The sequence below is a fragment of the Corythoichthys intestinalis genome, chromosome 2 (assembly GCF_030265065.1).
Source record: "Corythoichthys intestinalis isolate RoL2023-P3 chromosome 2, ASM3026506v1, whole genome shotgun sequence".
Lineage (NCBI taxonomy): Eukaryota > Metazoa > Chordata > Actinopteri > Syngnathiformes > Syngnathidae > Corythoichthys > Corythoichthys intestinalis.
In genome coordinates, this window is record NC_080396.1 from 55,430,247 (window position 1) to 55,449,934 (window position 19,688).

The 19,688-nt window shown below is 39.7% G+C and overlaps 2 protein-coding genes across 4 annotated transcripts; one reads left to right on the top strand and one right to left on the bottom strand.

Annotated features, from left to right (window-relative positions):
• The first annotated feature begins 1,997 nt into the window (after positions 1 to 1,997).
• Positions 1,998 to 17,837, top strand: LOC130910010 (carcinoembryonic antigen-related cell adhesion molecule 5). 3 transcript variants are annotated; one of them, XM_057827024.1, is made up of 19 exons: positions 1,998 to 2,089; positions 2,156 to 2,194; positions 5,765 to 5,830; positions 5,973 to 5,999; positions 6,064 to 6,357; positions 6,423 to 6,695; positions 6,776 to 7,063; positions 7,181 to 7,444; positions 8,005 to 8,295; positions 8,503 to 8,766; positions 9,112 to 9,402; positions 9,647 to 9,922; positions 10,011 to 10,125; positions 10,241 to 10,398; positions 10,474 to 10,575; positions 15,316 to 15,384; positions 15,520 to 15,579; positions 15,662 to 15,724; positions 15,784 to 17,837. In XM_057827024.1, the coding sequence occupies exons 1-19, from the start codon at positions 2,059 to 2,061 to the stop codon at positions 15,849 to 15,851; spliced, it is 3,039 nt and encodes a 1,012-aa protein (XP_057683007.1). In that variant the 5' UTR covers positions 1,998 to 2,058; the 3' UTR covers positions 15,852 to 17,837. The 3 variants fall into 3 exon arrangements, with proteins under 3 accessions (XP_057683007.1, XP_057683015.1, XP_057683023.1); XM_057827032.1 differs by lacking the exon at positions 5,973 to 5,999; XM_057827040.1 differs by lacking the exons at positions 10,474 to 10,575; positions 15,316 to 15,384; positions 15,520 to 15,579; positions 15,662 to 15,724; positions 15,784 to 17,837 and having other exon boundaries at positions 10,011 to 10,137; positions 10,241 to 10,372.
• On the bottom strand, positions 7,105 to 19,340 carry apobec2b (apolipoprotein B mRNA editing enzyme, catalytic polypeptide-like 2b). Its single transcript, XM_057827084.1, has 4 exons — positions 18,994 to 19,340; positions 16,911 to 17,091; positions 16,473 to 16,822; positions 7,105 to 16,389 (listed from the first exon to the last, which is right to left on the bottom strand). Exons 1-3 carry the CDS (start codon positions 19,338 to 19,340, stop codon positions 16,475 to 16,477), a joined length of 876 nt encoding a protein of 291 aa, XP_057683067.1. The 3' UTR covers positions 7,105 to 16,389; positions 16,473 to 16,474.
• Positions 19,341 to 19,688: the final 348 nt, after the last annotated feature.

Here is a 19,688-nt window from a genome sequence, read left to right on the forward strand (position 1 = left end):
GTGAACTTAAAGACGAGCCGCACATTCAAACATATTTACGTAAAATAAATGCTGCCTGCACAGTTTTTTTTGCTTTCAACCAAGAATCGAGACTGTTTTACTTCCATATGTATAAATAATTCAGGGATTTAAGCATTTATTCACAACAATTTCAACATAAAAAGCCTTTTGTTGAGGTAAGGCGGCGCCATAGTGAACTTAAGACGCGCTGCACATTCGACATATTTACATAAAATAAATGCCACCTGCAAGTTTTTTTTTTTTTGCTTTTAACCAAGAATCGAGACTGTTTTACTTCCATATCTATAAAGAATTCAGGGATATAAGCATTTATTCACAAGAATTTTCAACGAAAAAAGCTCTTTGTGATTCCACTCGGTCAGCTTTGACAGCCTCTCAAACAATGTAGGCCCCCTAATTATCGGCCCCGCACCCCATGTCCTGTCAATTACGTTATGAAGTCTATGACTGAGGTATCCCGTTACACATAAATAACATGTCTATATGTGTCATTTTTTGGCGGGGGGTGTTTTGTCTCGGTGAGAGCAGCAGCGGCCAACATTGGATGCATTGAGGTCGACTTCAGTTCTGCCAAGTGCCCATTGAATTTCTAATGATACTTCCGGTGGCAGCAGTGGAAAAAAATTATGACTTCTGTCACCAAAATTTATTTTCCGCCTTGAGATCCTTCCTTCGGCAGCAGCTACCGGAGGATGAATTACGCTCAGCTACAGTTCTACAAAAGGACCAATGAATTTCTTGCATCTACCTCAAAGGGTAACAGCGAATATATTAAAACTCCCATCAACAAAACACAGCTCTCGTCGGTTACATATGTATTTTGTGTAATGTGGGCTTTGTGTAATAATGCCCTGCATATCAGATGGAGGTCTTTGCTCCGGTGCTGGCCAATGATGTATGTGTACAGTCAGCTATATAGGCACGCTAAATTTTAAGTGAATTGTAGCCGACCGTATGCATTTACTGGTGGAAACTGCTGCACGAACTGCCGCTTGTCTGCAGGCTTCCCGTGGCCAGTGCTCGCCGCCAGCCAGCTGTTTCTCTCTTGCCCAGCCTGAGTGAGATGCTTCTCCTTGCGTTCACAAAGTCTTGCTTGCATGAGTGCTGTCAACGTTGGAAACGTCTAAACAAAGTATCATTCTAGTAAAGTCAGAAGAGGAGCCTACACCAAATCCACTCTGCATAGTATGTGGCCAAAAGTTAGCAAACAGGGCAATAAAGCCTTCAAAGCTGCCTCGGCACATAGAGACTAAGCACCGTGGAATAATGGATATATCTTCGGAATTTTTTAAGCAAAATAACTGCGAGCACGAGAGACAGAATCGATTAGTGAGGGCTCACATCAACAAAAGAAGATGCACAGAGAGCATCATACCTCGTGGCGAACTGTGATGCCATAGCCAAGAAACCTTCCATGATTGGAGAAAAACATTATGCCTGTGACCAAGGATATTTGCCGTCAAGTTTTAGGATAAGCCACTGTTGCAAAAGGTTAAGCGTCTGGTGAGTTACATTTTCCTTGTACTTAAAGTTCGTTTTTGGCCCCGTCGTGTTATTTTATATTTACTGTGTTTTTCTGCTACACATTGCCGGTCCGTGAAAAAAGGCGCACATCACACCAGTCCTTGGTGCAAAAAAGATTGGGGACCACAGTTTTAGAGTAACTGTAGGGGGCGCTACTAATGCATGAACAATTCTGGTTAAATTTGAGTTGTGTATTCTGTTTATACTATTTTTAAATACATTTTGCACAACTTCCCAACTTCATTACATTTTGTGTTTGTATTTTTGTCATTATAATGGCAATTTTGGTAATGTGGCTTAATTTGAATATAATGTTTGACATTAATAATTGACGCTGATGACACTATATCTATGCATGCTTGACAAACTCATTTCCTGGTTAGAATGAAAAAGCAGATTGGCCAATGGAGGAAAACTGCTGTTCACACGCCTGTTTAGTGGGTTTCCTCTATTGCGCTTCACCACACCACACTGCAACTGCATTGCTTGACTGCATGTGCCACTCAATGGAAAATGGGGCTCATCAAGTTCCTTGGTGTCATGTGTAAGTCTTTGTGCATCCATTCATTAAGAGACACAATCATGAGGTGTTTATCTCTTTTTTTGACAGATTTCTCTGCTGTATGTGCGGCTGTGGATTATGAGGATGGTGAGAAACTTTACTATTTGAAAAATAGTAACACTAGGTTGAGCTTGAAAGTCCACAGTTGCATTTCTTTGTTTTCTTTCTTTTTTTAATACATATTTTTTAATGAACTATAAGAATTTAGCATTTTATTTTGTGATTTGTCTTTCCAATACCCGTAAAACTCAGAAGCAAATGACAATGTTGAGGAAGTCACAGAAGAAAGATGAAGTACTTTGTTCTCATGTGCCTGACACTTCCTGAGGAAATTTTAGATGCTCTGTTTCCTATCTCTATTACATTATTTTTGTTATTGTGTCATATTGCCGTAATGTCCCACAGTTTGTGATAGCCTACCTTCTACGAATGTATTTCAATTTTATTCATGTTTAAGTTGGACATCATCTGGGACGTATTTTTCTTTCCCCTCTCAATCTTGGTACACAGTAGACAATATACCTTTTCACATCTTTGACTTTTTATGTGAGCGACCCACCACATATCGTGAGGGGGAAAAATCAGACTTGATGGCAGCGTAGTGCCTCAAGGCATTCATACTGATACAAAATGAAAAGAAGATGGAACATTTGCAGTGGGAGAAGAAATGAAACAAGCCAAGCTAACTTTACTCATAACTAAAGAGTGTTCCAGAAGTCTTGGGCAAACTTCAACTCCTCATCTGCTGAACTGAAGGGTTGTAAAATGAAACTGGTACCATTCTAGAGCTCAATTCATTGCATTTTATGTAATTCTAATGATTTTTTCTATTCTTTCAGACCCAGTTATGGGATTCACTAAGCCAGAAAAGGCATATTGCATCCATAATTTTGTACAAAAAAAAAAAGACATTTTTTTCAACATGCATTTCCCACAAAACTAAGGGTGCAATTGTACTAATCCTGTGGTAGATTGTAAGGTGTCATGTGCAGTCATCGTTTTATGACACATCAAACGCTTGTTGTAGGAAGCTAAAGTTCTGTACTGGCTCTTTTGATCGATTTCCGCTCGGCCGCTGTTCGAAGTCATTCTACTGTATCATCTGAAGTTGAGGGGCATCCCAATCTCTTTGCTGGGCACAAACACCCATTGATCATTCTTACCATGCCATCACAATATGAAATTATTTTCTGGTTCCTCATTTAAGAATTTTGTGCCGGATGCACGTTGAACAATGGTCCATGATTTTTTTTTTTTTTACTAATTCAAAAAAGGAAAGTGCCATTTTTGTTTTAGTGCGCGCAGTAACCGCATCTGAAAAAAAAAAAAAAAAATCATTATCATTTCAAAAAACCTTGACAAATTTAGCTTAAAACTGGTACCAGTTTTACTTACTAGCATTCATAGTTCCGCAGATAAGAGGACTTGAAATGTGCCCAAAACTTCTGGAACACCATCTGCACTTGCAAACGGTAGCACGGGAAGTGGGTGCTGCAGCACCCCTTGGTGTTTGGGAGATAAAAATTGTTGGTGGATAATTTTTTTGCTGTTGTTGTTGTTATTAAAAATAAATCAAGATAAAAAAGGTATTGAAACAATAGCGTATTCAACTTTGGGGATTAAATATACATTTTGAAAAAGTTTTTTTTTTTTTTTTTTGTCAATAACATAGTCATCACCTTGCACCTTGCTTGCAACCAGGTCATGTTGACTAAGGTGCTATTGGAAAAGAAAAGTTAACTGTTGACAGAGGCAGCGTTAACATGGCACAAGAACGAATTAGCGATTTTTTCTTTACAAAAACAGCGAAATTTTCTAAAATTCAATTCAAGGTCCAAAAAAGAAGATGATAGTGATAGTTTATAATAGTTCCAAGCGAGAAAAAGTTAGCTGCAGATTTAGACCATTCTCGCAGTTGGCGTGATGTCATGATGACGTCATCTCGCATAGCAACGTGTCGCCATTTTGAGAGGGGGGCACGCACAGGTAAACATCCGTAGACAAACGTAGTCTGAAATTCATATATTTCAGCTGTGTTTTGCGTCTTTTTTTTCATAAAAACGTCTTAAACATGACTTATTATTATCACGAGTCACTGCCGACAGACACGAGGAGGCGATACAACTTAAAATTAGCATGTATTGGCCTGCAAATCTGCCCATACAAAGTCGCAGCTGATAGCTGGATAAACAATCCAAAGGAATTGCCTGCAGTGGAGTTCGGAAACATCTACATCTACCTCATAAAGTCACAGAGTAAGTTGATCTTTATCAATTATGTGGAATATGTACTGTGTGGAACTAAGAAAACTGGTAGTATATACGGAGTGATTATTTCTGCCAGAACCGCTAATTCGCCTCCAAGTGTTATTTAGCCATGAACACGTCACGGTTAAATAACCAATTCCCACCAGGCCAATAATATACCGATTGGCCGATCAGAGCAGTTCACGGCAAAAGAAAAATAATGCTTTGCAAGTTGTCGGTTACGGTAATAATAACCACTGCCTAGTCTACTGAATCCTAGCAGTTAATTGGGGCAAAAAAAAAAAAAAAATCGATTAAAGTTTACTCACCAGTCTTAAAATGTCGGCTGCAAACGTAAATGTGCCTGGTCCACGGAACCGTCTTCTTTTACTGTTCCTCGATTTATTGCTTTCAGCCAATTGCTTGTCATTTTCTTCTCACGAGGAAGAATGAAGAACTTCAAATACGGTTCCGAACTCTTCCTTGTGTTACAACCCACAACACGGCAACTTTTAGTCATTCCAACGGAAATAAAGACCGCAAATAAGACAAAAGTTCAACGCGTTTGTACTACAATGCACGACAGAGCAACTGCTTGTGACTCGTGTTTTGTCCCCATTTCAATATGGCGACGCTTTGTTGTGGCTGGTGACGCCATTAATGCCCGATGTCTGACAGCGAGAATGGAGAACTTCAAATAGCTTGCACAATAGCCATATTATTCGTTGTTGTTACTGTTGAGCTGCGCCGTGCAGAGCGCTGTTGGATATTTGTGTGCAATTTATTTGAGTGTAGTGAAAAATGGGTGCAATACCGAGGCTTATTGAACCTTTTCACTTTTCAAATGTGTTTATGTGTCATTGCGCCATCTAGCGACAGGGATTTGCATTATAATACACGGGTGCTTTTATTTCCAATACAAAAACTCACACACTATAGGTGGAATAGTACATAAACGATCCAGCATGCGTTTCTGTGTACTGACATTGTGAACGCCTTATATGGAGAAAAAGCGCAACCATGACAAATCTGAACCGAAATGGCTGTTTTTGGATGTGAAAAACAAAATAAGAGCCTCAGCACCACCAGCTGTGAGTGACTTCCAACACCCCTGCTTGCAAATTGTTTTCTTTGTCTTTTTCATTGCTCCTAATGACCTGAAACGTATCATGTGAGTCCTTCCTGATTGACTAGTGATTTGTTTTTGGTCATGATCATTTAATCTGTGTCTCTCTCCAAATCCGTGTTCATCCATAGAAGAATAAGGGTTTGCTATCGTCATTAAATGTCGGTCTACCTCACCCTATTCTGACGCAATGTGTTCTATCCAAAATGACAACAACCCCATCAGTCTTGACTGATTGTGTGTTTAAGTTGAAAAATTCTAACTTTTTTTTCTCCCAACTATCAGTCACTGACATGAATTTGAGTGTCACCTCAACAAGAGCACCATCTGCTGAGAACGATACTATCCACGGTGAGGAAAGAAGCAATGGCAAAAAAGAAATTTAGTTTTTCCATTTCTAAACTAAGGAAATTTCTCAATTTAATGTAATATTTGTAAGTTTTTTTGCTGACTCACACTGAAATTTGTCATTCATTTCCAACCCCTGAACTAGCAACAACTGAGACCCAGACTGTCTATGGTGAGCACCATCCGAAAAAGATGAGTACAAAATTATGAACAATGCATTTACTGTACTTTTGCAGAGCCTCCTGTCCCATCACTGCACATGCTGTCCCACTGGCAGGAAGTGTTCCCCTTTGAGGAGGCATACTTTGAATGTCGTGTCAATGACAGCTCTGACTGGACCTTCAGTTGGTATAGAAATGGACAGCCAGTGCAAGATGCAGACCAAAATGTTTCTTTGAATTCGTCGCATCAAGCTTTGCTAACAATCACTGCAGCATCTCAGAAGTACTCTGGAACATACTCTTGTAAAGCTCATCACAAAACAAAGGGCAATTCCACCAACAGTAACGAAATTGAACTGAAAGTTTATGGTAAGATACATGTCTCTATCCCTTTATTTGTCTAAAATTATGTTAATGTCTTTTTTACTATTTAGCTGACAGGCCTAAGCCAGTGTTGGTGCCTGATCCAAAGTTGGAGCCAATGTTTCCTGGAGAATCTGTCACCTTCCAGTGCATGATCAATATGTCCTTTGGATGGGAATATTTGTGGTTCCATGAAAATAAGAAAATCCAAGGATCTTATAATAATACTTATGAAATAGTCTCCTTAGCACTATCTGACAATGGACAATATTCCTGCGAAGCCAAGAGAGGAGAAAGACCTTTCTATACAGAGCGAAGTAAAACATTTACTTTGCATGTTTCGGGTAAGGGTCACTTAATTAAATGTTTTATTCATGCCATTCTACTGTCTTCTTGGTTCTGAATGATACTTGCCTAACTTTAGAACCGCCCACACCAATCCTGAAGCTGCAGACCTCCTGGTCAGACGTGTTCCTAAGGGAAAGTGTGAAACTGACTTGCGATGTGGGTAATCCGAACTGGAAGTTCATTTGGCACAGAAACGGAAAGGCGCTCCAAGACGACCCAGTGATTGTCTTGAGTTTAGGGAGCTCTCTTCTTAACATCACCTCTGTTTCTCGAGACCACCAGGGAATATATGCCTGCAAAGCACACCTAGAAACCAGGAGGGTCAGCTCTGCTCTCAGCAACACCATAAATGTTACAGTTTACAGTAAGTCTTGTTTCAGTTTATTTGTTGATTTAAATGTAGAAAATGTTTGTGAATCCCTGCTGTAAGTGATGCTGATTATTACCTGAATTATTTAGACTCTTTTTGTTTTTGTTTTAGAAAGCATCCCGAAACCGTCACTGAGCAAGAATCCAGTTTTGAACTCAATGTTTGTTGGAGAAAACGTTTCATTCACCTGTAAAGTTAAGGTGGGGTCCAACTGGATGTACCACTGGTTCAAAGATGAAAATGAACTTGCGGCGACAAACGAGACCATCCAAATCAACCTCAGTACTCATAATGCAGGGACTTATTGGTGCAAGGCCACTAGAGGCCAAAGTACCTCCACAGACATCAGTGACCAGCTGATTCAAAATGTTCTGGGTACGTTCAATTCATTCAGCTGACAAATGCTATTCGTTGATTTGAGCAACTTAACCCTTTTGAACCTCAGGAGCTTAGTGAGTGGAACAACAGTTAGTGAGCACCTTGCTTCCTTTCTATGCTGTTTTTATTCTGTTGAAACAGGATGTGGTCCAGTGCAGGGTGGTGACGGAAGTGAATACATTTAGCGGTAAATATTAGATGGTGTGAGGGCAGTGTCCAGTTTCATTTTGCTACGTCATTATTTTACACTTTTGTTTCTGCACAAAATTATTCAAAACTTGGCCCATTAGTAGAGGGATTTATTTAAAATAATAATAATAATAATACATGTTCAGTGCATTGTGTGATAAAAAAAAAAAAAACATATAATTGTGGTGTGTAACCACATCAACAGGCAGGAAGTTAATGGCTTTGGGTATTTTCAATATATTTCTTATCCAAATTGAAATTGGTTAGCAATGATCAAGACTGACACATCAATTTTACGGAAATCATGAAGTCCATGGGTTCCAAATGGTAAATGGATACTTTGTGTGCTTTTTTTTTCTTTTTTTTAGAAATCCCACTTCCATCTTTGACGCTAAGCAGTGACTGGGCTGATGTGTTCCCCACTGAGAGTGTGAAATTTAGTTGCGCAATGGTGGACAGTTCCAGCTGGACGTACACATGGCTCAGAGACAACCAGGCAATCCCAAGTGATAGCACGATTTCTTTTGGGCTAGATGGAGCCACCTTGTCTATTGGCTCTGCTTCGCCCTATCACGGAGGACAATACAGTTGCTCAGGGAAACTCAAGAGCAGGTCTGTTATCAGCAACTTCACATCTGGACTGAAACTTATAGTTTACGGTGAGTATTTTCTCTCTAATAATTGAGTAAAACTTTCTGTATAGTATGTTACTTTGACGTAGGAGTACCCCAACCTATGGGTTTTTACGGTAAGTTTTTTTTTTTTTAATTAGTGGTTTAAATTAAACAATTATTGTGAATCCCTGCTGCAAGTGATGCTGATTAATGACCATATCTTTGAGAGACTTTTTTTTTGGTTTGTTTTAGAAAACATTCCAAAACCGTCACTGAGAAAGGATCCGGTTTTGAATTCGATGTTTGTTGGAGAAAACATAACATTCACCTGTAAAGTTCAGGTGGGGTCTGACTGGGTGTACCATTGGTTCAAAGATAAAAAGGAGGTTGTGGCTACAAACGAGACCCTCCAAATCCACCTCAGTACACATGACGCGGGGACCTATTGGTGCAAGGCCACTAGAGGCCAAAATATATCCACAGACATCAGTGACCAACTGATTCAAAATGTTCTGGGTACGTTCAGTTCATTCAGCTGACATATGCTGTCCCATTTCATTTTTCTACTTCATTATCTTTTACTTTTGTTTCTGCACAAAATTGTTTCCAACTTAGCTCAAAACTAGAGGGGTTTATTCAAAGAAAAAATACGTTTTCAGTATATTGTGTGTTAAAGGCCATACATTTGTGATGTGTAACTGCATTGACAGGCAGCAAGTTATTGGCTTGGTGTGTGTTCAATATGATTCTTATCAAAATTGAAATTGGCTTGCGATGATTGAGACTGACACGTCATTTTTAAGGGAATCATGAAGTCCATGAGTTCCAAATGGTAAATGGATACTTTGTGTGCTTTTTCAGAAATCCCACTTCCATCTTTGACCCCAAGCAATCATTGGGCTGATGTGTTCCCCACTGAGAGTGTGACATTAAGGTGCGCAATGGCAAACAGTTCTAGCTGGACATACACATGGCGCCGAGACAACCAGGTAATCCATAGTGATGACACAGTAACCTTTGGGCTGGATAGAGCCACCTTGTCCATTCGTTCTGCTTCACCCGCTCACGGAGGACTATACAGTTGCTCGGGGAAGCTCAGGAGCAGGTCTGTTATCAGCAACTTCACATCTGGACTGCAGCTTACTGTTTATGGTAAGTCTATTCTCTTGAATAATTGAGTAAAACTTTATGTCAAGTATGGTGCTTTGACGTATGCATACCCCAACTTTTGGTTTGTTCCTGTTACATTTCAATTGGTTTCGATGGGGAAAGTTGATTTGTGCTTCAAGTGGTTTAGGATAAGGAATGGTAACCGAAAAAAATCGATTCATAAGACAAGGAACAAGTATAACTGGAAAATTGCCACCGACACATTGAATCCATGTTTCCCCCTTAGACGACAAACCAATCATCCAAATGGAGCAGGAGCCTGAACACATGGTCATGCACACTGGCGATTCCGTCACATATACCTGTCACATCAATGTTTCCTTTGGGTGGTGGTATATGTGGTTCAAAGACGACACTCAGCTCACTGTCTCTGGAAAGAATTACACAATAGGTTCTGTAGACAGAAAAAACACTGGATCATATAAGTGTCAAGCAGCCAGAGGGAAACCTACTGCAATATTCAAGACGGAACAAAGTCGGCCTTTAAGGCTCAAAGTTGAGGGTATGTGCATTCCTCCTTCTTTGTTAAAGTCAACCACACTATGTGTTTGATTATTCAACTTATCTATGTATTATTATTGCTTTTTTAGAACGGCCATCAGCAAATATTATTGTGTTAACCGGTTGGTCTGAGGTATTTTCCACTGACAGTCTTGTGCTTAAATGTGAGGTTAAAGGCAATGAAGACAAGTGGAACTACACGTGGTAATAAGTCAAGTTCAGTTACAGTATTTTGAATACAAAAATGATCAAATGACATCCAATACAAGAGCCAGAAGTAAATGTTGTGACATCTGTGAAAAATACCATCAAAAAACAGGTTTATGGAAGGACAGTGGATTCCGAATTCATCATCTGACAAATATACGGTCACGCCCCAAAATGACCCTAAGCAGAGCCAATACGTTTGCCAGGGTATTCGCTTAGGGCGACCATCTTTCTCAAAAAAAAGTGATCCTCTCACAACTAAGAACTTATGTAAGTTTGGAATGCCATGTGGATGTTTGATTATTTTACCTCCTCAGTTTCTTTTTTGGCTTCTATTACCTCTAGTGCTGAAGAGGCGGGTGCTCCTTTCGATCTCGGGCTGCATCTTCTTCGGCATCCTTGCTGTTTTCTTCGGCTGTGTTATTCTCAGAGTCACCAGAAAACCAGGTGTGGTGGCCGTTTCAACTAGGGGTTCTCCAGTCTTTTGGGTCCAGGTACCGTATGGAGTAAAAGGTTTTTCCAAGGAATGCCTCATAATCCAAATGCCAATTAAACATAACGACAATGTACCCGCCCCCTAAATTCCAATGGGAATTCAATGGGTTTGAGCAGTTTGACATACAAATGCAATTGCAATCAATCACAAACAGGGGCGGACTGGGACTAAAAAGCAGCCCTGGACTTTGACTCGGCCCAACCCACAAGAATCGCTCTACGAAGGGAAACACAGACCCCCTAGGGGTCCGGGGGCATGCCCCCCGGAAGACTTTTTTTTTTTTTTTTTTTTTTTTTTTTACATTTTATTGTAAAATGCATCAATTTCGTGCACTTTGAGAGAAAATGAAGAAAATGTGTCTAGACTGTAACTGTCTGACTTGGGGCGCTCAAAGTACTGCAAGGCTGAACTGGAGTTGGGCTCATTTTCTGTACTAGCTCTATGATCAACCTGAAAAACAAATGAAAGAATTTATTTTTCAAAGCAAGTTTTATGTATCTAATTTATTATAATATATCCCTATTTATCTGTCTATAAAATGATTTCATTGTTTATGCCACAATTCAGTGGTCTCCAAACTATTCCACTTAGGGCCGCAGTGGGCGCAGGATTTCATTCCAACAAAACAAGACAACACCTATGCACCAATCTGGTGTCTTACATGTGCAATCAGTTGATTGCAGTCAGGTGCTGCTTGTTTTAGCAGAAACTTCCTTGGTTAAACTGTCGGTACTCGATCGGTTGAAACAAAAACCAGGCCCCACAGCGGCCCTTGAGGACCGGTTTGGAGACCCCTGCCATAATTAATCTTGCCATACAAATAATACATTTCAATGAAAATACAATAAACATTTCAAGATAAATCCTGGATACATAACCTTCATTGGAAAGTATTAACCAGAAAACAAAACGATATATACATGATTTAAAAAAATATATCAATTTAACTTGCCATTCATTTTATTAATATTTTTGTTATATTTCTTCTGAATTAATATTGCTGCTGCTTGTGCATACGTTCTTTTACAGCTAAAATATTTTTCCTTAGGAGAGTGATAGTAGGACTAGCATACTGTAACTTGACACGATTGCAAACGGACTAGCTGGCACTAACCCTTTAATTGTCATTTATTTCATTTAAAATGTGGCTACCTGGTGGATAACAATTGCCAGTATACCGAGCAAGTGACCGTTTTCATCCCTTTCTACTTGCCCCGCGCTTGTCTGGGGAACTTCCACCAGCTTATCATTAAACCCTCCCTCTTCTTTTCTCTCTCCCTGCACCGGCTGCACGTCAGAGCGGCTCCCGCTACCCCTGTCACCATCGCCGGGGGCTGGGCTGCTGTTAGTAACTGTTACCCGACGTGGCCGTTGCAGCCAGACTGCTGCTTGCTTGCGAAAATATTTGTCAATTTAGGACATTTTAATGCTTTGCTCTCCAGTTTCTTTAAATTTTTTCTCCCTAACCTTCTCCGCGCCACCCTTCTCTTTTTTTGCCACCACCATCCATATTGTGCATTAACGCTCTTCGCTAGTTTGCTTCTTCAAAGAACCAATGAAGGCTACTTTGTTTTCTTCGTTCTTCTATCAGACTGGCGATGAACAGCCAGGGGCATTGCTGCCACCTGTCGGATTGGATGCGAACTGTAGATAATGAGAGGCTAGGGGGGGATAAAAACAGTGATGTATAATGAATGGCGGCCGCCGGCCGTCCAGGGCACCGGCCGTTCTGTGATCCTCCAGAACCCACAGATTACCAGTCCGCCCCTGATCACAAACCACATTGGTGATAAGCTTTAACGTCACGCTCATTATGATGAATTGTATACTTGCAACAGTGGGTGGGGGGCGATTTCATGCAAGGTCACTTTTCAATCTAGACATTCTTGTAAAATCTTGTCCATCCAGGTCATTGTACTCAAGGATGCTGGAAGTCACTCACAACACGGGGTGCGAAGAATCTTTTTTAGTTTTTCCATATTCAAAAACAGCTTTTTTGGCCCAAATTTGTCATGCTCGTGCGATTTCTCCATACAAGGCGTGCACAATGGCAGAACACACGCATGCTGGATAGTTTACGTACTATTACTAGGCTACTACAAAGATAGCGTTCTCTTTCACCTCCAGTGTGTGTTGGAATTTTTGTATTGGAAATAAAAGCGGCTGTGTATTATAATGCAAATCCCTGCAGCAAGACGGTGCAATGACACACAGATACATTTGAAAACTAAAAGGGCCAATAAGCCTCGGTTTAACACCTCCTTTTCACAACACTAAAATAAATTGCACACGAATATCCAACAATGCTCTGCATGGCGGCAGCTCAATGCAAGCATGTCTTTACTTATTCGAAGACACCAAAGGACAATCATTTTCATTTTCGACCTCGAATTGAATTTTAGAAAATTCTGGTCTTTTCGTAAAGAAAAAAAAAATCAATAAATATCATTTTTGTGCCATGTTAACGTCTCCTCTGTCAACAGTTTACTTTTCCCTTTCAATAGCGCCATTTCATTTTTCTCTGACCATTTCGTTCTAGTCTTTGAGCATGAATTGATGAAACCTGGGGTTAGAGGGAAAACTTCCAAGGCCATGCAGACAACAAGCAAAAACAGACCGACATTCGTTCCATGTTTTTGTTCAATTAAAAAATACATATCATTAAGAGGAGCCTCAAAACCGAATAATGAGGCACACTTTTTCTCTTGCAGCGTGTAAATCAGATGTGCATTACAGATTAAACGGCAAAGCCTCGTGAGCATTTGGAAAAAGTAGATCTGAACAATCCATTACGGATGAATTAATAACCTTAGGATTTTTAATTAAATACTTAAGAGTCATTTAATTGATAAGAACAACAATGGTCCCTTCAATTAAATTCAATATTTATATCTTAGGGTCAGCTGCTGTGCACTTCTTCCACTGACAACATGACTGCGAACACAGAGTGGAGATGGGAGGATACATTTTTACTAAAGTTGCACCGATACCGATACCAGTATGGGCAGGGGGCGCTGATCCGGCCCGAATTGGTGGTATCGGTATCGACAAGTACCAACATTTAGGGCACCGATACCATCTACTGGCATCATTTGAACGCAAATATACTGTCCTCCCCACGTGAGCTAACTCCCCAAATCATTACATCTGTGTGTCTTTGTCTCGAAATTACCAAATGAAATTTACACCTCCGTCTTCAATATTGCGGATGTACACTGCAACTGTATATCCGCGATGTTACGCTGCTCATTTGACATGGTATTCACAAACGACTAACATGTGTAAGTTAACGCTTGATGTTGAAACGCCGATGGGATCAGAAAGGTTAAGACCGTGGGAGACTAAGCAAATTCATGGTTTCATGATGAACAATGAGTGGCAAATTAAGAGCGCCGTACTTCAAACTCGTCCTGTTTATGAAAGTCGATTGTTATATGCTGGTGTTGTGCAGTAATGAGCAGAAGTGACTTCTGTGGCCAGAAAACACTCAAGCTGCGCAGCGCGCACACTAGATATCATCAAATAGCAATCTAGATGTCCTATGTTAGATCCCATGCCAACTCTCGCACGCACACACTAGATATCATTAAATAGCAACCTAGATGTAGTACAATAGATCCCATGCCATTAGCTGCGTGAGCCCAGAGCGCCGCGTAGTCCATAGACTGCATTGATTAAATAGAAACCGCCATGACTGAATGGAAGTTAAGCAGGCCAAAGCAACCCATACCAGTGACTATAGATAATGCTGCAAATACTCTTAATTCAGTACATGTTACAGATGGACTCGGACCACAAATAGGATGTTTTGCCTATATGGTGAATATAGCTGCTAAGAGAGCTGAGGCAATCAACAGTGTGACCCACTTTACAAACAGTAAAAATTGTTCTCAGCACTTATATACAGAATTTTTCTTCAGATCAGTAAGAAGTAAGCACATAAATATTATGCACTAAAATGCTTGTTTATATGATGGCACTGTTATTTTTGCTTGTTAGCAAAAAAAAAAAAAAAAAAAAATAATAATAATAATAATAATAATAATAACAGTTGTATTTTCTGTTTCAGAGCATTAAATGTATTGAATTGTATCGAAAATCGCACCGAGACTTAACTGTATCGTTGCATCCCTTATACGCACATATATATATATATATATTTTTTTTTTTTGCAAACAGAGTAGTATCGGAATGGTATCGGTATCGGCCGATACTGCACAGCCAGGTATCTGTATCGGTATCGGGCCCAAAAAATGGTATCGGTGCAACACTAATTTTTACATCGTGTTCTGTTTGACAAGAAATCGGCCAGAGGAAGACAATCACATATTAATTTGTACAGAGCAATGCCAAAGACATGGTTCCCATTTATACTGTATCAACATGTTGGAAACTTTTGGTTCAAGCGTTGAACTTCCAGGTAGCAAATATTTTGCAGAAGTTGCGTTATCTCATGTTTACAACTCTTCATGAGAAAGGAGTGATAGAAAAGTAGAAATTCAGTGTGCGTGCTGCATGTCATGTACTGTGATAATATCACAGTCACGTTAAAGCTTAGAATTGGGTTAGAACAACATATTTGGTCAACATAAATTGGCTAGCAGACCCCAGTTTGAAAACCACTGATTTTGAGGAAAGGACTATCAAAAGTAAGCTAATGAAGTGGCATGGTGTCTTTTCTGATTGTGCAGCGGAGGATGATGGAGGGCCAGAGGAGGCCGAGCTCTTTCTCACCATGGCTCAGCTCAAGAACCGTGATGGTATGATGACATAGCCCGGTGTCTATTTCCTCAAACTCGATAACTTATTTAGACTGTACTGTAGAAAGCACATTCACAGCTTGCCTCAGTTTAGGCGTTGGCAGTCATGTTAAAGTTCCTCTATCGTTTTTGCAGACGCTCCTTGTCCACTGGTGGATTACATCACAAATGAAGAACTAGATCCTCCTACAAAAGGTACAGTTTAGATGACTGAAGGGTACAGTGCCACTCAACACGTTCCTCACTAATATTTCTTGAAATTAAATTTGACCTGCAGAAGGCGTGGACATTACTTGCACTGAATCAAATGCACCACTTGTAACCTTGCAGGAAGACCAAGGTATAGTGTGTTGTACAAGGTAATGGAGCTCATCAAATAATCTTTGTTGATGTCTACAGCTGTGACAACAGAGAGCAGTGATAGACCTCCAGAGGAAGAAGGTGCTCTGGTTTCCTTTCAACACTGAGCCACCAAAGAAGCCTTTGTATTTGAAACTTGCTAGCATCGGTCAAAGAAAAAGTTAGAGAAAATAAGAATATATCAGAGTGAAGGTGCAAATTTTGTTGTGGTGATGCAAATGAAAAGTCAAATCTCCACTGATATACCAGAGTGCAAGTAATATTAGCTGTTTCGAATTGTAGAAGTGTATTTTTGCTGATAAATTCAGGTGTACTGTTATAATATTTTTTCAACATTTTTGCAACATCACTTTTTCATCTTTTAGTCCATACTGTTACTGTATAACACAAGACGCCCGCTGTCAATGTATGTACAGTTACTACAACAAGATTAGACGGTCACAATAACATTTCAAGACAGGAACGGTACTTTTAATGTAAGTATAACAGCAACTTTTTTTCCTCTGTCAAACGTGAATTTTAGGATAACATTTGATGAATTAAAAAAAAAAAAAAAACCATGAAAACTTGTTTTCCCAATGAACACATTTTCCGAAATGTGCCAAATGTTCGGTTGAAGGAGAAATCTCCAGTCCACACTAGAACCTGTGACCAAAAAAAAGTTTTTTTTTTTTTTTTAAATACATAAAAAAGGGATTGAAAGACTAGCATTTGATAGTCTGGCTTACTTTTACTTGAGGATGTCTGCCAGTTTCTCCACATAGTAGTTGTAGTTCTCCTGACAGTCCTCCCAGGGAGCAAAGCTCTGGTCCTCCTTCTCCACATATGTATCCCAAACATGCTGGAAGTCAGAGGGCTTCATCATCCTCAATTTGCAGCCTGCAGTCACCATTGCCTTAAGCCCCTCCACTATCTCTGGTTCCTCGCACTCCAAGAGACGGGAGCAGAACACACAGAGACGCAGCTTCTTGCGTTGTCTGAGGATGTTGGCCAGCTTGGCTGCACAGGCCACACAGGGACTGGATGTCACATACCATGTGACGTCATATTCTTGGGACGGGTTTGTGTCAGGAAGCACCTTGAAAGGTGAGAGATGGAACGACAACTGAAACTTCTATTATGGAAAAAGGATAACACAATGAACAGCTGAGGCGAGAGCACATTACTTGCTGAAAGAAAGCCTCCTCAGCATGAGCTGTGGCATGTTCATCCTCCAGATAACCTTTCAAAGGCTCAGTACTGCCTCCTGGCGTGTCCACTCTGTAGCACAACAGGGTTTTGTTCCGGCCAGATGAGTACTCTACGTTCCTGAACTGAAACTTGAAGTAGAATGGGCTCATCTGCTCTCTGGTAGGAGGTAAAACATATTTGTAAACTTGTGATCATATTGCAAGCTTTAAAGCAAAGGCTTAAATTGTGGGGTCCTGATCAGGCAAATTGGGGGTTTTCAGACACACAGTAAATTAATAAACAAGGGTAGCAAAAATAACACACTTTTCTTGAGTAAAAAAAATACAAGTAGATATTGTTAATGTTACCCATTATCAGGTACTCATTTAACTGATTGGTTGCTGTTGACGGCGCAAGACCATTCGCTGTGAATTTTTTGTCTATCGTTGTCAATGGCATTCAATTACTTAAATCACACGTATATATATGTTAAGGCTGTCAAAATTATTACCTTAACGGGCGGTAATTAATTTTTTAAATTAATCACGTTAATATATTTGACACATTTAACGCACATGCCCCGCTCAAACAGATTGAAATGACAGCACAGTGTCATGTCCATTTGTTACTTGTGTTTTTTTGGTGTTTTGTCGCCCTCTGCTGGCGCTTGGGTGCCACTGATTTTATGGGTTTCAGCACCATGAGCATTGTGTAATTATTGACATCAACAATTGCGAGCTATTAGTTTATTTTTTATTTGAAAATTTTACTGATTTTATAACATTAAGACATTAAAACATTAAGAGGGGTTTTAATAATCTTTTAAGAACTACAAGTCTTTCTATCCATGGATCGCTTTAACAGAATGTTAATAATGTTAATGCCATCTTGTTGATTTATTGTTATAATAAACAAATACAGTACTTATGTACAGTATGTTGAATGTATATATCCGTCTTGTGTCTTATCTTTCCATTCCAACAATAATTTACAGAAAAATATGGCATATTTTATAGATGGTTTGAATTGCAATTAATTACGATTAATTAATTTTTATGCTGTGATTAACTCGATTAAAAATAATAATAATAATTATATATACATATATATATATATATATATATATATATATATATATATATATATATACATATAATTACAAAATGAAAATGCCTATTTCTTTTGACAAACATTAGCACTAGCACAAATGATGTAGCGCAGGGGCGCTCAATGTTTTTTGCTCCAAGATCTACTTTTAAATGAGACAACCTCCCGCGATCTACATTAAGAGAGAGGAGGGTGAACTAAAAAAAGAAAAATATATTTAAATGTACAGTTACAGTAATTATGCTTTGTGAGCAACATATGAGGTTATGTTGCTCACAAAACACAAATAACTGTGTACATTTTAAAAAATATAAATAAAAAATGGACGGTAAATTATGTTTGCTCACATAACATAATTAACTATGTACATAAATTTTTTTTTTTTTTTTTTTTGATGCAGCGAGCTACCCACACTGGCGTTGCGATCGACTGGTCGATCGCGATCGACGTAATGGGCACCCCTGGGAGCGGCTAACAAGTTAACAATGGCTTGATGCTTACCCCATACAAAAAGTTTGCTTTTTTTCAAGCGGGTAATCGGGCACCAAAAATGTTCACTTTTCTGTCCATTTGTTTGCCAAGATATCAGTCAATTGAGATCACAAGCACAGTAAACATTAATTCTTACAATTTACATCTTCAAGTGGATTCGTCATCTACAAAGATTGGTAGGGGGGAAAAAAAGTAATTTGCCCAAATAAAAAGAAATTAAAGCCTTCTCTCTTCAAATGTAATGGTAAAATTTAATACCTCGGTCATCTACTACAGCAAAGCAATGTTCTATATAACAAGATAATTTTAACTAGTCTCAATTCAACCGGTCTACTTAGTGTAATTAGACAAAGTACAAAACCATGTCAATCCACCCTTGACTCACTTATTCCTCCTCCCAATTTCAACATATCCTTGTTCACTCAGTAATAGTCAGTATGCAGACATTCATAGTACAAACACAACAAGCATCTTACCCACCCTGCGATGATCTCAAATGGCGGCAGTTCAATTGGTTCGAACTCGCCATCTCCATCACTTTTCTTCACCTGCACGCCTACTGCCCCAGCAGCTTCTCCATTCCTCTTGTCCTCTGTAGCCTCACATGGCTCAGGGGTCATCTCCATCTTTTTGCCAACTTTGTCCTGCTTTCTGGCCTTGTCTTTGCCTTTTTCATCATTGGTTTTGTCTTCTGTCTTCTTCTCCTTTCGCTTAGCATTGACCCGGCTGGTTCTGTCGGCCATGATTGTGTTAAGAGCAAGTGAGTGTTGGATGAAGAGAGAGGGGGAGAGAGAGTAGGCGTAAGTGGCCTGATAACCCGAGTGCATCAACTGAAATAGAAGCTATTGTGATCCGGGCCATATCATGTGCATGTTTGGCTGGGGTAGGCTCAGTGAACCCACTCCCCTCTCGGTCCCCAACCAGCCCTGGATGTCGAAAGGGCAAGATAACAAGACTGAGCATACTGAATGACAAATGTAGAACTGGCAACACGGTAAACAGAGCATTCAAAGAAAGGTACTGTAGGCCACACTCCCTATTTTTCCCCCAATTCCAGCTCCTGTGTAGCCTACATCAAGCTCAGGTGTCCAAATACTTTTGGCAGCATGGTGTACTTTTCTTTACACCATTCAGTAAGTGAATATACATGCGCCCCCTGAAACAAAAGATGCCAC

Coding starts and splice junctions, on each gene's coding strand:
- LOC130910010 (XM_057827024.1), top strand. CDS start 2,059: ATGGGGCTCATCAAGTTCCTTGGTGTCATGT. Junction 2,090..2,155: donor CAAGTTCCTTGGTGTCATGT/GTAAGTCTTTGT, acceptor TTTTTTTGACAG/ATTTCTCTGCTGTATGTGCG. Junction 7,064..7,180: donor CATAAATGTTACAGTTTACA/GTAAGTCTTGTT, acceptor TTTTTGTTTTAG/AAAGCATCCCGAAACCGTCA.
- apobec2b (XM_057827084.1), bottom strand. CDS start 19,340: ATGCACTCGGGTTATCAGGCCACTTACGCCTACTCTCTCTCCCCCTCT. Junction 17,092..18,993: donor CCATTTGAGATCATCGCAGG/GTGGGTAAGATG, acceptor ACCTCCTACCAG/AGAGCAGATGAGCCCATTCT. Junction 16,823..16,910: donor AGGAGGCTTTCTTTCAGCAA/GTAATGTGCTCT, acceptor TCACCTTTCAAG/GTGCTTCCTGACACAAACCC.